The sequence below is a fragment of the Lissotriton helveticus genome, chromosome 1_1 (genome assembly GCF_964261635.1).
Source record: "Lissotriton helveticus chromosome 1_1, aLisHel1.1, whole genome shotgun sequence".
In the NCBI taxonomy this organism is placed as follows: domain Eukaryota; kingdom Metazoa; phylum Chordata; class Amphibia; order Caudata; family Salamandridae; genus Lissotriton; species Lissotriton helveticus.
The window spans coordinates 1036927233-1036944195 of record NC_136057.1 but is presented as its reverse complement, the minus strand read 5'-3'; the positions used below and the strand labels follow the sequence as shown (position 1 = coordinate 1036944195).

General features: G+C 41.9%; 1 protein-coding gene across 2 annotated transcripts in view; it reads left to right on the top strand.

Moving 5' to 3' along the window:
* Positions 1–15897, top strand: part of CALU (calumenin) — a 113947-nt gene extending 98050 nt beyond the window's left edge. For both annotated transcript variants that reach the window (XM_078677825.1, XM_078677829.1), the window contains exons 5-7: positions 8367–8427; positions 9460–9659; positions 10418–15897. In XM_078677825.1, the coding sequence (XP_078533951.1) occupies positions 8367–8427; positions 9460–9659; positions 10418–10522 (366 nt within the window). In that variant the 3' untranslated portion in view covers positions 10523–15897. The remainder of the gene's footprint in view (positions 1–8366; positions 8428–9459; positions 9660–10417) is intronic.
* The last annotated feature ends 1066 nt before the right edge of the window (positions 15898–16963 follow it).

Below are 16963 nucleotides of genomic sequence, written 5' to 3'. Positions count from 1 at the left end.
ATGACAAATGTATTGTAATGTTAAATCTATCTGGAGAATTGCTTAGCCGGTTAGAAGTGCTTGCTATTACTAAGTTAACTTGAAATGTATTAAGTGATAATCTGCCAATAATTTAAAAAGCGTAATTGTTGACCCTGAAAGTGATTTAAACTGCTTTGAATTATTTACATGTGAGCTACTGAAATTTGACCACAGAGAGAATATTATTTTTACATAAAGCAGCACGTATTTTCATATAATTTTGGTGTAGTGTTTTTCTTTTTGAGTGCTATTGCGTGAAGTTACCTTTGGGTGGTCTGCAACCTTTACACTGTGCCTCTAGATGTTAGTCTTGCCCTAGGCCAGGCTACCTAATTCCAACAGTTTGCAAATAAATTTGTGGGAAAAAATCCACATACACATTGATACGTGCGTGGAAAAAAAAAAGTTACGTTTGGGCGGCAGTTGGAAGGAAGGTTGGCAGGTGATTGTGTAACTTGTGACTGCAATAAACACTATACCTTTTCAAAGGTGCGTGTGCTTTTTATGTTGATTTTTTTTCCTATGCTGAGAAGAGAGAGGACATTGTCCGTACTATTGAACGATGTAGTGAGTCTGTTAAGGAGCTGAATAAGGAGACTGATAAGTCTGTATGTGTTGCCAAGATTATAAGACTGGGGCAAACCGCATTTCAAGACAAATGTGTTTAAGAGTGAGTTGGTTTCTTGAGTGTCAATCATAATTTCACACACATATTTGCCGTCTTTTAACAAAGAATGTGCCAAGTTTGTTTGCTTGCTTCGCCACACGTAACCACCATGTCTTGGTGGGAGGAAGGCTCTCTCAACATCTTCCTGAGTACCACGGCATAATGAAACACTAATTGGTGCGTGAAATTGTGGAATATGATAACACTTTTTACGGTTCAGCAAGGCTGTCTTTGAACATTTCACCTATTACTTTGCAATTGGCTGTCTATTTTAAGGGTGCGCGCACTGCTTGGAAGGCGAAGGGGTGCGAAAGTTCCCAACATCGAGTGCATTTTTTTCTCATAGTTTTGAGTCCTCAAAATAGTATTCAGAACTTTTTTTTACCTGAAAACAAATAACGTATAGATATGAAATTCAGAATATTTTTCATACCCCAGGTCTATCAGTTACACAAGGAGGATTGGGATAAGCACTATACCTTCAAAGAGCGTTATGTGTACTTCTTCCTTTGCAAATAAATACAGGAAATGATTAAAGTACATGAATAACAGTATTACCAGTGGAATATTTACTTTCGAACAAAATGTCATGACTCTGGTCTTTATCAAATGCATGTTAGTGTCTCACACCGAACAGGTAAATGTTATTCTAGTTTTAGTAGCTCTTGAAATCGCATTCATGGCAGAAAGTCATTTTGGGTTTTTCAATGAACCATGGGACTGCATATAAACGACAAGAAGTCCACATCCACCCCAGTGAGAGAGTACTGAATACTTGGATTCTGTATTGACACAGTAATTACATATGTGTATCCCTGGAAAGATCAACTGAAGTCTATGCATCAGAAATGGCTTTGGCTCTAGAGAGACCCTCATCCTCCTGCTAGACCAAGCTTATCTGCTGTACAGTCCACAGCATCCAGTAATTTCCATATACGCAGCTGAAACTTGAAATCTAGTCATGACCTATAGACTGTTCTGTCATACGCCCATTAGTTGGCAGGATTTTGCTTACAGTTGTTCTGTATTAAGGTTCACCTATCAGACATTACAGCAGACAAAAACCTTTACACATATCATGCCTTTGCTGCTTATCTTTGGAGATTGCATTGTTACATCATAAAACATCTTTTTGGTTCACATGCTTTGCTCAATTCTGCCTCTAGTAGTTTGGTCCGGAAGGGTCCTTGTTTTACAAAAAACGTATCTTAGTTTGTGGGTGGGTGTCGACTTGGGCCAGAGTTCCTATGTGACATTGACGTAATCCGACAATGCCCATGTCTGTGTCTACCCTGCCAGATTCATTTTTTCCCCACCATTTGGTACAGAGGCACATCATAAAGCTCCCGACTTGTTTTCATCGAAGGTCGTTGAGAAGTCTTTTGAAGAACAACGGAAAACAGTCTAGAGAAAACCGAGATCAGTGCCCGACGCTAGAGAGAGAATTTTCAGAGGTTTTCCAGGGGGCGTGGATTCACATTAGGTTACTCGCTCGACACCAAAAAAACACGCCGTCGAAGGAGCCAAAGAAATTTCCAATCTCAACAGGATAGAAAATCTCCCCCCATAGAGAGGAAAGAGAGGGCACTGGAAGCTGAAATTGAGCACCTGCTTAATAAGAAAAAAGCCTCTGAGGAAGCTTTGACGGCTCTGAAGGAAGCACAGCCTTAAGGTGTTAACATACCAACACAATAGTTTCTAGAAACAGAGTAGGAGAAAAGATTAGATGCAGGCAAAGATACAGACATGGGGGGTGGAGGAGGAATTCATTTTTAGCTCTGACCCGAAGCACACATGATTGGAAATTCCACATGAAGAAACTATGTGGGAAGACGTCAAGTCCTTAGGAGGAGATTGAGGTATACCATCGAGACCATCCCCTCTGAATGATAGATGCACTGCACGGAGTGGTTAAAAAGGCGGCCAATGCTTTAGGAGTGGGGATGAAAATAGGTAAGGAAGACACATGGTTTCTCCTCAACATTCTCAGTTCTGTATACAGAAAGAACCAGTTCCTCTCAATGCTTGCAATCATATTTCGGCAATGTAAGGAAATCTTCACTGACTGCTAAAGGAGCCAACTTGCACACAGAGAAAAATTACAGTGCTTCCATCCAGTACCCAAAATACATCCAAGAGCATGTCTAATCAGATTCTGTTATTGTGCCACAGCAAGGAATCGGTCTGTATGCCCTGCATCCATGGAGCCGCCTCCAGGCAAAGAAAGCAAGAGGTTAGAAGCTGCCTGGGGAACGATGGTTTGAATAGGTGTCACACAATCATTGATTGCACGCTCAAACGCCCTATTAAACTGGCATGCCTTTCAACACTCAGGTGGGATGCAAGACCTTATGTGGTATCTCCCGGAAGATTTCCACAAAAGGGGAAGCATTACAAATTCCTTCCTTAAGTCATCTCTCAGTGCTGCAGTCACAGGAAACAGGCAATTGGGGGTGGCCCTGAACAGATATGCTTGGTTACACATCTCCAGTTTTAAGCCTGAGGCACAGTGCAGTATCAAAGACATGCCCCAACAGTGTAACGTGCTGAGCCAGGAGTGTACCAAAGTTGGGGGTATGAAAATGGCAAATGAAACTGCAAAGGCCATGGGAGCCCTCCAGGTGAACAGACCATCATTTAAAAGAGAGGGTTCTCTCCTGACAAGAGAGGCATTATTTTGGCGCACATTGGCAGAGACGGCAAGGGTCAGCCAATTCTCAGGTCCCACACAGGGGCAACAGCAACAGCCAAATTCTATATTTTCAGAGGTAGAGGGAAATCAAGAGGTGGAAACTTTAGAGCATCTCCCTCTAACTCTTCCGAGTGATGCAAATCGCTCACAGAACACACAAGTAGGTGGGAGGATAATGGACTTTATAAACAACTGGGAGTACTAAACATGGACAAGAAGATGTAAATATTATACGTGATGGATCCTATACAGACTTCATACAAAAGCCATAAACGAAACCTACAAGGAACCAGCACCACAAAAAGAACCAGTGGACAAGAATTGGAAACAAAGATGCAAGAACTATTGTTAAAAACAGCCATCGAAAATGACCACATGAGGAAAGAAGCACAGGTTTATATTCCGTTTACTTTCAGGTCCCAAAGGAAGTCCTTACCATGAGACCTATTCTAGGTCTACGCTTTTTAAACAGGTACATAAAAACCACAAAGGTTTCAAATGACAACCGTTACACCCCTACTAGAAAAGGGAAACTATCTGGTAACAGTGGACACCTACTTCCACATTTCCATCCACGCCACGCACCAGGGATATGATTTGAAGTGGAGGGGGAACATTACCAGTTTAAAGTTCTGCCCTTCAGAATAAAGTCTGTGGCAAGCGTCTTTCAAAGACGCTGGCGTGATAGCAGTACACCCCAGGAGGCTTGCCATGCATGTTTACCTCTACCTAGAAAATTGGTTGCTAAAGGTATACACATTCCATCAGTAGCAAAAGCCCATGACAAGAGTGATATCAATACTATAGGCATTGGGGTTCACAGTAAACAAAGGAAAACGATCTCGCACTCAAAAAGCAAAGAAAATATTTCTAGTGGTGGACCTGGACATAGAATTAGCAATGGCATACTCCTCCACACAGAGGGTACAAGCCATACTGCCACAAGTTTGCCTCTACCAGACATCACAATCTCTGATTGTGAGGTTAGTAATGAAACTGCTAGGGATGATGGGTTCTTGCATTCCCATTATTCTGAACAAAATACAATACACATGAGTGGTTAAACAGTCAATGGTCTCAGTCCACAAGCAATTTTGAAAATCTTCTGTTTGTAACAGTCATTCAGCAAGGGAATGAGGTGGTGGAGCACAGCGAATCACTAAAAGTGAGGCCTTTCACAGCCCCACTACCGCAAGCCATTATTACTACGCTTGACTCGCACGTAAGGAGAGGGGCGCACATGGGAAAAGTCAGAATAAGGGGGTTCTGTTACGCACAAGAGGCAAACGGACATCAATATTCCGGGACCTGAAAACCATTTATTGAGGCATTTGCTTCCACTCCCTCTTTTACCCACTGCCACAAGACATGTAGTACTGCTTCAGAATCTGTGCAAAGTATGCAACCCTTTCACCTCCCAATTTTAGGAGGATTGTGGAATAAATAAAATAAGATGGTGGGCACGCAGCTGGGGATTGTGCGATTACGGTTGAGGTCACACGGGCTCCACCTACGTTGACTCTCACCCACTAGCTAAGAAAAGTTTTTAAGAAACAAGAACACTCCCGAACCCAATCACTAGATGGTGGGAATCTGAAAGCATGTGAATCTAGCAGAGTTTCATGCAGCAAAAACATAATTACTGGTAAGTTACTGTTTTTATTTTAATGGATTTTCCACTGTCTAAAAGAGTGATCAAAGTACAGGCCAGGTGTTTACAGGAGCCTTCTACTTAACTCAAGCAATTTTTTACCTCCCTCAGAATTCTCCTGTTACCTCAAGCCTCTCTTAATGCTTAGGTCTCTTTATACTTAACTTGTTTAGCTAAATATGATCCTTTTTCATTATTTCTTTCTATTCTGCTTCGCTTAATCACCAACTTTCATGAGTAATAAGCGTTCCATTATATCTATATATGTTTTAATATTTAGGAAGATCTGAGGAAAAAAATCTTTTTTTATATCCTTTTCCCATAATAGGTATATTAATTTAATTCATGAGCAATCCATCCATTAACCTGGTGAAATAAGAGAATGGTGAATACGACCTACCTTTAACATGTCTTTAAGACCGATATTGGCAAAGCCAGTGGGTTTTTCCTACGAGAAAGCTGATGGCTCTTTAACAACACAGATTAGGGCGGGCAGCTATTGGAAAGCAAAATGGACGAGGGAGGGAGAGACAAACACAGGGGTAGAAGTACTCCAGAGAGGCAGCTAAAAAGCACACTCTGGTAGGGTGCTTAAGCACAAAGCAAAAAGTAGCACCTAAAGAAAACAAGCATGGAAGAACACAATAAATGCATCCGTGCTCCAGGGGAGGGACAAACACAGGAAGAGGAAGGAAGCCTACAACTGCAGACCAATGAGAAGCAAACAAATAAGTGACAGTGAAGCCAACCAAATGTAATGAATGGGCAGCCTCTTACCCCACTGTTACAAAACAAAAGATGTCGAAGAGACAATGCATGCACTTTCAAGACGAGACCAATAAATGAACCTGGAGTCTAAGTGTCACTGCACTACATACTGATTCTGCAGCCTTAAAGTTCCAATGTATGGTACATCTTAAATAAGACTGCTGCAAATTTAAACACAATTTTCTGCATTTTCTTCCTTTTAACAAATTGGTTAAAAACTCCATCTTACCACAGCTAGATTTTAAAGATTTTTTAATTGGGTCTAATTAGATTTATAAAACAGAAAACATTGTTTTAAGAAAGCCAGTGGCTCAAAAAATTTTGAATGGGAAATCTGTCTTTTAAAATACGGTGGGGGATCTTGCACCTACCTTTAGACATTCAATGTTTAGAAATTTGATTTGGTTAAAGTGCTAGCATTACAGCTAACCTTTCCTTTTACTTGCATAGAGAATATGGTCGGCCCTGATTTCACATTGTTCCTAAAATGTATCCATATGTTTATGATTGTGCACTATACAAGTGACACTGTGCCCTAGTGCACTATGCAAGTGACACTGTGCCCTATTGGATAGCCATCCGTCTCTGTAGATGAAAGGTGTGCTATTCTTTCGCATAGTCGACTCGTACATTTCTCACTATTTCAGTTTAGTGGCTAAGAAGGTTAAAAGCAAGCATGTTTCCGTGGTTGACTTACTCCTATTTCGAGCAGTGTATATTTAAAAAATATATTTAGTTCTTACATATAAAATCCGTGTATTTGACAAACTGATTTTTGGAACTTCTTTTAGTGTTCACACAAATGTGTGTTTGCTTTCGGTCAACACGTTTTTCAAAGGCATTCCCAGTGTGGCGAACATCCATATGGTACGGTGGTGTAGATGTCAACATTACATAAAAAATAAACCTATTAATATGCATTTTGTTTAATATCTTGCTGTTTGATGCTGGTGCTGGCCATCAACAGCCAACTCACCACATTAATCGAAGAGCACAACATCTTCGACTCCTCTCAATCTGGCTTCAGAAAAAATCACAGTACGGAAACCGCCCTCCTCGCTGCAACAGATGACATCCGTACCTTACTGGACAAAGGAGAAACAGCAGCCCTCATCCTCGACCTTTCAGCAGTGTTCAACACAGTCTCTCACTGCACCCTAATACGCAGACTCCATGACGCAGAGATCCAAGACAAGGCCCTCGACTGGCAGAACGCAGCGGGTCAGACTACACCCCCCCCCCCTTTTTTTTTTCCTCTCGGACCCTACACCTACCACCTGCGGAGTCCCCCAGGGGTCCTCCCTCAGCCCTACGCTCTTCAACGTCTACATGGCTCCGCTCGCCCCCATCGTCAGAACCTACAGACTCAACATTGTGTCATAAGCAGACAACACCCAACTCATCCTCTCCCTATCCAAGGAACCCAACACCGCCAGACACAACTTTCGAGAAGGCATGGACGCCGTCTCCAAATGGATAAAATACAGCTGCCTACAACTAAAAACCAACAAAACGGAAGTGCTCGTCATGGGCCCGAACCCAGATGCCTGGAACGACACCTGGTAGCCCCCCACCCTCGGAAGGCCCCCCACCCCCAGGGACCACGCACGCAACCTGTGAATCATCCTGGACTCAGAGCTCAAAATGGACTGCCAGATCAACTCTGTCTCGTCCTCCTGCTTCCACACCCTCCGCCTCCTACCTAAGACCTTCAAATGGATCCCCCTCGAACATATAAAGACCGCCACTCACATCCTGGTCACCAGCAGACTCGACTATGGTAACGCACTCTATGCCGGAATAAACAAAAACCTCACCCGCAAGCTACAGAACATCCAAAACACCGCCGCAAGACTGGTCCTCAACCTACCAAGACACTGCCATATCTCCCAGCACCTACGCACACTTCACTGGCTCCCCATCGAAGGTAGAGTCACCTTCAAGATGCTAACTCACGCTCACATGGCCCTCTACGACACCGGACCAACATACCTGAATAGCCAACTCCAATTCCACGCACCCCAAAGGACCCTACGATCAGCCCAGCTCTCCTACGCCGTGGTCCCCCGCACCAGAAAGACCAGATTAGGAGGCCGCTCCTTCTGCGCGGCCAGAGCCTGGAACGACCTTCCGCTCCACCTCAGACAGATAACATTACACCCCATCTTGGCAAGAAACCTCAAAACCTGGCTCTTTGATGGACTGGAGCCTGCGAACCCCCCCCCCCCTCGCAACACCCTCCCCCCCCCCCCACACACACACACTCCCCAGCGCCTTGAGACCCTTACGGGTGAGTAGTCGCGCTTAACAAACACCTGATTTGATTTGATTTGGTAGATTGTCTTTAAATATAAACGGATACTGAAACTGCTGGTGTGATATAAAAACAGGAGTGCTTCCTTTATTCGTGGCCAGACCTGTGGGGGTGGGGGGGGTGGGGTGGGAGAAGGGGGTGGGAGAAGGGGGCGGTGTTTGGCAGCTCCCTGTTATTTAAGAGCAGCAAATGACGTACCCTTTTACTAAGTGTTTTTCCATAGCTGAATGTCTTATCCTTCCTTTTATTTTAGGAAACAATGGAAGACATTGACAAAAACGGGGACGGTGTCATTAATTTGGAGGAATACATTGGTGAGCACATGCATTTTCGTATGGGTGCCCATTTCCAATTGTTAATGATGCGAACTTTTGCATCAGATTTTTACTCTAAAATGCAGCCCACCATATTCTGTTGTCTGTTCTGAGCCTGCGCATGAGCCTTCTTGCTGATTTACCTCAGTTGTTCCTACCGGTTTCTGTGCATCAACTTCTGGGCATGAGTGAGCCATCAACTATGGTCTATTCTAAAGCAGTTTTGGTGCATTATTTTAATGTAAGTCATGTGTGCCCTCTAGACTGGTGATGGCCTTGGCATGCATGATGTATGTTTACAGCCTAGGTGATAATTTGTCTCAGATAAGAAGACTGTGCCTGTAGAAACAGACAAAATAGCCACGTAGAAATGTGTTTTCAAATACAACATTGGGAAATTAAACTCAAAGTTTCAGTATGCACATGAAATCACCCCATTTAAGAATTTTCTCCCATTTTCAAAGCGGGTGACCAAAACCAGTTTCACAGGAGCGCAGTATACGTACCATGTGTATGTATGTGGCTGCATTCCTTTCCACACTGAGATACACCTTCCTCAGTTCTCCTTCATTCTGTTTTCTTTGATTTAATTAAAACTCTGACTACAGTAAGGGCCCAGAACACAATTTAATATGATATTTTCATTTCTGATAATCTGTTAACGAAAAAATGCTTCTGTTACCCGGTGCCTTGGGTGAGCGAGAAATTTGTAACTCTAGTGTTAATTTTCTTATCCATTGTCAGCCATTTCTTTGTGGCACAGGAAAGGAGCTGAAGGCCAAGGGATCCTTCAATGTAAAGCAAGCGCTCGCCTATACAAAACCGCCTACCTGTGAAATGGGGCACATCCTCTCATTTTATTTGTTGCTAGGAGCTCTTCTCATGCTGGAGCGATTGTGGATGGCAGTATTTGCAGGAGTAGTCTTTTCAGAAAAAAATATCCATTTAAGAAGTTTAGATAGGAGTTATATTTGTTATTTTGGCACACCAGTGTGTTTTCTCAGATATCGATATGTGTCTTTATATATGCAGGTGATATGTATAATCAGGATGGAGATGGTGAAGAACCAGAGTGGGTGAAAACCGAGCGGGAGCAGTTTGTCGAGTTTCGAGACAAGAACCGTGATGGGAAAATGGACAAGGAGGAAACCAAAGATTGGATCCTCCCCTCGGACTACGATCATGCAGAGGCTGAAGCTCGCCATCTCGTATACGAGTCAGACCAAAACAAAGTAGGAGAGCTCTGCCAGTCTTGTCATTGCATATTCTTTAAACAAATGCACTCAAGGGAGTTGCTTATTATGAAATTTTACACTGGCTAGCTTTGTTTTCTAATCTAAATGTGTTGGCCTATCAAGCGAAGTCGTCCTTTGTGCACATGGTATATTCTAAAAAGCAGTGATATGTACAAGATGGTGACAGTGCTAGCTGTGACTTCGAAGAGTCACATGAACAGTAGGGGTCCTGGAGAACTGTATTGTGGTGGGATCTTGGATAAATACTATACATGACTTTGTCGAAATGTAAAGAAACGATCATTGTGTCGGCCTGCATACTATCAGAGATTTAAGTGGGCTTAGCTTGGAAAAACTGAACCCCCCCCAAACTTTCACCTTCATTATATATAAGCACCCACCCTAGAAATGTGCAAATAGAGTAAGTCACACCACATTTCTTTCAGCCTGTGTTCAAGTTTCCACTATTACAATATAATTTACTGTCCGATGTAAAACGGACAGTGGTAGAAGGTATTGAGAGTTGCCTGTGCCGTCACATCCCTTCTCTGACCGGAGTGTGTCTGGGTATTGCTTTATTAATTTTGAACTTGGAAATAATGTGGCCTGTTGGTGGGGGGGTCCTGGGCTTCTCATGAACTAACTAGCAAGTAAAATTTTCGGCAATGACCTGCAATTTGGTTGTAGGTTTTTTTTGTAGTTATTACCTTGCTTTGGATATTTGAGTAACCTTTCCGTCTCCTGTTTTTCCACAGGATGGACGTCTAACCAAAGAAGAAATTGTTGACAAATATGACCTGTTTGTGGGCAGCCAGGCCACGGATTTTGGTGAAGCCTTAGTAAGGCATGATGAGTTTTAGGATCCTTCCTACAGCTGCACTGGGAGGAGCTCCTCCCAGCCTAGGTCCTGAAAAGAAGTTATTTATTAGGACAGCGGGGGCACAAGAACACATTCGCTGTTGTTGAGGTCTCTGAAGAGGAGTATGAAGTCCAGTCAAGCCCCACGAGAAGTGAATACTGCGCCCTAATCATGGAGCAAGGACAGCGTTGTGCTTATTCTTTCGTTATTGTTTGTTCACTCTTTGCAAATTTTGGGGGGAGGGTTTGAGTGGGGGGCAGTGTGTGATTTGAAGATCATATATTTTTACACTTGAACCATACTAGTATTGTTTGGTTTTGCAAATAGAGTGCAGGATTTCTTTATCATTATATTGTACTCGTGGTGAGGAGCAGCTTCACCATTACACAAAAAACAACTTGTCCCTCTGCTTACAGGCCCTCCTCCATCTCCTCTTCTCCTAACCTAACAATGTTTATAAGAGGTATTCTGTGTCTCCCAGCTTACTTGTATGGGCTCAAACTTTGCATTTATTGTTGTGTTAGGCACTGTCTTTTGTGGATGTTTCATTGTTCCTAGTTGTGTGGCACTTGGTGCATGATCCTTCCTGCAATGCACTCTGCAGCATCCCTCTGTGGATATTCAGAAGCTGCTGCAACCTTTGGTTGGCTTGATGTTTACTGTTAGACTAGAATCTTTACAAAAGCCGTCCTACAGTACAGAAACGAATGCTCAAAATACAGGGCAGCATTTGTTTTAAAAATATTTGTCCCTCGTTGGGCTGATCCACAGAAGCAATATATACGGTGTTATCTTATAATTTTTTTAATGAGATCTATGTTAAAATAACTTGTTAGCCACCTCTCAATACAAATGTGTTAGCGTGCTAGTGCTATGCCATCGCATGTACAAGCTCATCACGATCACCTGGTAGTGAACGTGTGGGGCTTTGTGGAAGGTGAAAGGTTTCCTATTGTTCTCTAAACTGAAGTCATAAAGGGAACACATTTTTTGAAACATTGAAAGAAGGCCAAAAACTTGATAGAGATGGACAAAGGAAAGAAAAAGGCATCCTTTGCATGATCATCAGAGCTGTTAGAACCACAAAGCGCCTCAGTGCAGCTTCAATAGCTATAAATATTCATGGCTTGCACACAGCCATGGATGCAAGTTGTACAGCTGTTGCCACATGTAATTTGCTAGACATCGGTGGGTGAATGCCAGATGCAAGACGCTACATGCAGAACTAGGGGCATCCAGAGGTGACCATGGCACTTGTTTTCTGTGCATTAGGTGTTGTATCGAATGACCGCATTGCAGCTCCTCTCCTGCCTCCTGTGTTACACTGAAGAGGCCTCTGCCATGACTCTATTTAAAGCATCCTCCGATAAGGGTCTCTTCACAGAATATCCCTTTGTTTTTTTTGTATAGAATCATCATAATTCACATATTTCCATACACTGTTCATTGTTAGCTGTTCAAGGGCTGCCACAAGCGCAAGGTGAGACATGCTTTTTCAAACTATGTGAAGAATGCTGTCTGAAGTCCTTTCTTTAATGTGTGTAGGTAGTTTGCACAGATAATGGAAAATAATAAGAAGTGATGGGTGATTGGATAGTGTCATGATTAACACATTAGCCTTGGTAGATGAAACCGGTCTAATTAGAATTTTCTGAAGCTGTGTCAAAATTTGACTGGAGCTTTGCATTGTATTTATTTCGGTATTCTTCCTGGGCAAAAGGGGTAACCACGTCGCTCTCTGATTCATTTGATGATTTTCTCTGTGGCTTTTTAGTACTTTGTTGTATTATAAAAGTGCCTTTTCCGAGAAACACGTTGTTAACATGCAGATGGGTGCTTTCAAATAACAAAGCGAGTGCTGGGTTGAGTGTACCCGCATAGAGATTTGCCCTTTTACTTTTATGGTCATTTGATAATGTAGGATGTAGTGTATTTAAGATCCAGAATCTTTCTTTTACGTCTGTGGTAAAGGTGTTTCTGATCGGTCTTCAATGTCACTGGAAGAAGACCGGTTCTTTTAGCATATCTGCCTGCCAGAGCATCTTTGCAGATCATAAGGGAAGTGGTATGCTTATGTTCACTAATTGCATTTGGAGATCATTGGAGAATTGAATGAACAAGGTCGGTAATAGGAAGCCCCTACCAATATCCTTGGTCTTGTTCAGCTGCCTAAATTGCTGCAAAATAATCCTGCCATAGACTGGCTTGCTAGAGACTTTGATGTTTTTACCAAACTAACTCCAGATAAAGAGAATATGTAAAAATGACAAACTATATCTCTTTGTTGGTGGATGAACAGGAGACTTGAGCCCTGCTTTCCTGAAAAAGTTGGTTGCCTTGCCAGTTACTACAGAATTTCCCAGGTAAAAAGTTTTTTATGGAATGTTTCAGTGAGGTTTGGTGTGTTGACAATGATGCAGCAAAGCTGTGGCTTGAGACATAGCTTCATTTCATTTACAACACTTGGGAAATAGTTTCTGATGTAATCTTAAATGTACTAGATTGACTAGAAAGCCATTGGAGTATCAAGGCCGTTTTTCTGGTCTTTGTGAGTGTTGGTGTGACTGACAACCTGAAGACACTGATGTTTTTGAAATGTGATAAGCACCAATGTTTGCATCGTTTCTAGACGACAACAGGGATCTTTGTGATCTGTAGTGATGTCAGGATTTTCATTCTTAAGCCCCCACACCCTTAGGAAACCAAAGCTAACATCAAACACTGACCGTGCTATGGGTGATTTCAGCATGGCACATTTAACCCTGGTATGTTCTTCTTTGAGATTTAAAAACCTCTTCTCTCCTGCATAGTCCTGTGCAAAACATCATCAATATTAGTGCAGTCTTTGCAGCGATTCTTTACTTTGAAGTCACCTTTTCTAATGCTTTCCTTGCATTAATGTTGGCCTGATGACACTCCATGTTTGTGAATGAAAAATCAATATACGCAGTGGAAGGAATTCTATAAAACATCTTTTTTTTAACCTTGCGTTTCTTATTTCTTTGTGTCCAGTTTTTATTTTTGCTCTTTTTAGACCACTTTTTATTCTTTTAAAATGTGAAGCTGGTTAGTTTGTTGACTGAGCTTAACTGGATGGTCTCCCACAAAAAGTGGGAAGATTATATTTCACCTGAAATAAGAGAATATCCCTAAAAGTAAGAAAAGCCTGTTTAACAAGGCAATCTTGACATGCTCTGGAAATAACCTTCCATCTGATTTTATTCAACTCAACATCCTGGCTTCCTTAAAATAATGTTTGCTCAGCATTTAGAATGACTCCTAAGTAGAGGACAGGGCAGTGAGGCCACATAAATAGGAAAAGAGGATGGGGAGGGGGACAAAGAGTTCGCACTGAAGAACACTTTGGTAGTGGAAGGTGATGGGATGTGGAACTTAAATTCTATACATTCAGAATTTCCTAAAGTTGCGAAGTACCCCACAGTGTGTCAAGACTTAAAAGTGTTAGGAAGCGCTCCACTTAAATGTCTGGCTGCTACTTCTCATTGGGAAACGTGTTTGAATAACTTCAACAAACACTTTCAGAAATGTTCTCATAGAATTTTGGTCAGACTAAAAGATCTTGCTTTTCAAGAACAAAAAAAGGTGAATGTAAGGAAAATGGCATGTTCATGTGGCTCTTCCTTACTGTTCTGTCCGCAGGCATGGTAATTTAAGAAGCAATGTTCTTTGTACAAGACTCTCGCGTATGTAGCATTGTCATGTGCAAAAGTTTGCATGGGTTTACAGTGAATTGCTGCTGAAAATGTTTTAGAAAAACTAATAATGAATAGTGAATTTAAAATAATCGTTTGAATTGTTGCTAACGTCTGTATGACCTCAACACATTGCCCCACTATACTAAATTTAGCATCTAAACGACTGACCATATTCAGTGGAACAAGTTTCACTTAAGTATGTTTATACCCATGTTCTTTCTGATTAAGCTTTTGTTCTTAAAAATATTTAACATTCTGCACTTTTGTAGTAGATCGCTACTTGTCTGTTTATTCTTCTTTTATGTTGAATAGGACTGCTTTTGACCATTAACACAAAATACATTTTTGTAAGAAGTTGTGAAAGTATTGCAGCTGATGACTGAAGATTTCACTGTGCTTCAGGTGGTCAAATCAGCATAGTTTTTTAAAAAGCTCTAGAAATACTGAAACGTCATTGTGTTGTGTTGGGAGAAGTGTAGTGGTGAGAGGGTAGAGGGCTAACCTATTTTACTGGCCGTACTTGCTTTTTTGGGTTTACTTATTGTTTTGCTTCTGATGGAAATTGCAGTGTTAAGATTATTAGATGAATGTGGACCCCACATATGGTATTGTCAGTGACAGATTGTTGAATTTCCAGGAAGACTGGCACCTTCGAATGACCGTTAGGGCTGGTCGTTCAGTTGCACCTAAGGTCCTGATTCTGAGTTTTCAGAAACCTACACAAACCCATGTTTGCATAGTGGTCAAAATCATGAGTTGGGTGGTATTTATCGCACCTAGTAATTACAGGTGTGTTAAATACTTCCCTCTTCTGTAAATGCAAGCAGGTCAAACCTGCCAGAATTTAACAGGGGGAAAAATACAGCATGTACTGTGACATGATTTTGGTGAAAAAAGCACCAAAATTTGCATATTCTACAAAAACTCTGAATACATACTATTTAGTCAGAACTCTGGGGAGTTGGATGTTATTGGTGTGCTGATAACAGACTCTTCCAACTAACCCACAATTGGGGCCTAAGACAAGTCATTTGTGTATGTAACAGTCCTAGCCTTCCAGATTCATTTGATTTTGGAAAAAATGTTTACACACTTGCCCCTCACACTGTTACTCTCTGTTCATATGAGATTATAACTCCGCTTTGAAGACAAGTATGTTGGGTGCACATTTTCACTTGCTGCATGTCGATTAATTTGAAGGCAAAATCCCTTTGTCCCTTGTGACATTTACCTAATCACACACATGCCATCTAAGAGATGCAGACTGTTGAGATATGAATGTTGACCTACCAGCAACTGAGGATACATTATGCCTCATTTGATAGGCGTGTCCTTTTCTCATGGTTTGTAACCATGCCCCTGCTGGATACTAAATCAACTTGGAGCAACAAGCCTAGAGGTGGCTTTCAGACATACATTACTGAATGTAAACCACTGTCGTACATTTTTGCCACATTCTCAAGGCCCCTCCCAAAGTATTGTTGATCTACTGAACAGTCAGAACCTCAAGATTCTTATTCCTTTTTGGCAGAAGTATCTACCCCCACGAACCTCGTGTTTTCACCTCTGGGGGCTTTCACTTTTCCATGAGTGTAAACATTTTATATTGTGTATAACAAACCACAAATTGTTTTTTTTTCAATAAAATTGTTTACATTTGCTTAGGAGTTGCTCTTGTGTTTTGTTATTATCAGGTGGTGTTGAGTGGGTTTCCTTTTAGGCATTAAGACTTTCCGTGATTGTGCAGCTGATGCCTCCATGCTAGAAATTCTGGGTCTGTCCCTCCCTTCACTTTCAACACAAACCAGCCGGCAAGACAACAATAGTACCTTTGAAATTTTGTTCCAATTTTCTTTTTAGAAATGTATATATTGTTTTTAACAAGGTTCAAAGAAGAACATGGTAGGTCAAATATATCTGTACATTTTTGTTCGGAATTCCTTCAGGACTCAGCACTCCATAAATAACGGGTATTATCTAAGACAAGCGCAAAGAAGTATAGCAAGGACATTAGTCAATATGGTAAGCAGTAACAGCCAAGGTGAAGACTCAGAGTAGAAAAGGAAATGATAAAGAAAGAGAGGGAGGGAGACATCAGTCAGCTTGTCCCCTGACTGGTTGAAACTAAAACTAGGGAGATAGTGTCAATTGGTGCAAGAGGGGAGGCATTGGAAGACTCTGGAACAAGAGTTAACAAATAAAGACAAAGGGGATGCCAAATATCCTTGGGTCTGGAGGAGGGTGCTTGCAGTGTGGCATTAAACTTCGCTGGTTCGGTCGCAGTAGGTCATGTTTTTGAGCCACGAGGCCACAGTGGGGTGATGTGTGCTGCCGATCTCTCTCTTAGCCAGTAACAGAGCAATGGCAGAGAAACAGCGAAGATGTTTAGGTTTAGGCGAGACATTGCCCAAAAGTGCCATAAGGTGGGGTAGTCGTGAGTGTGATCATATGTGACTGGGTTTCAAAGGTAGCTATTTAGTATGTAGCGAGAATGGTGGCTTTGTCCATGGCATATGTGTGAGATCGGCATCTTGTGCATTGCGAGGATCTGGAGGGATCTATCTTGGCCAGGCCAGCTGGGGTGGTATATTTTTCTATGTAGAAACCGGAAATGGAGTAGTTTATGACAGTGCTTGGGGCATACAAACTTGATTTGTGTGCAGCCATACGCGCAATCCCCATCAGTGAAAGGGTGGCCAAGGTCCAGCTCCCGTAGCTGGCTGACT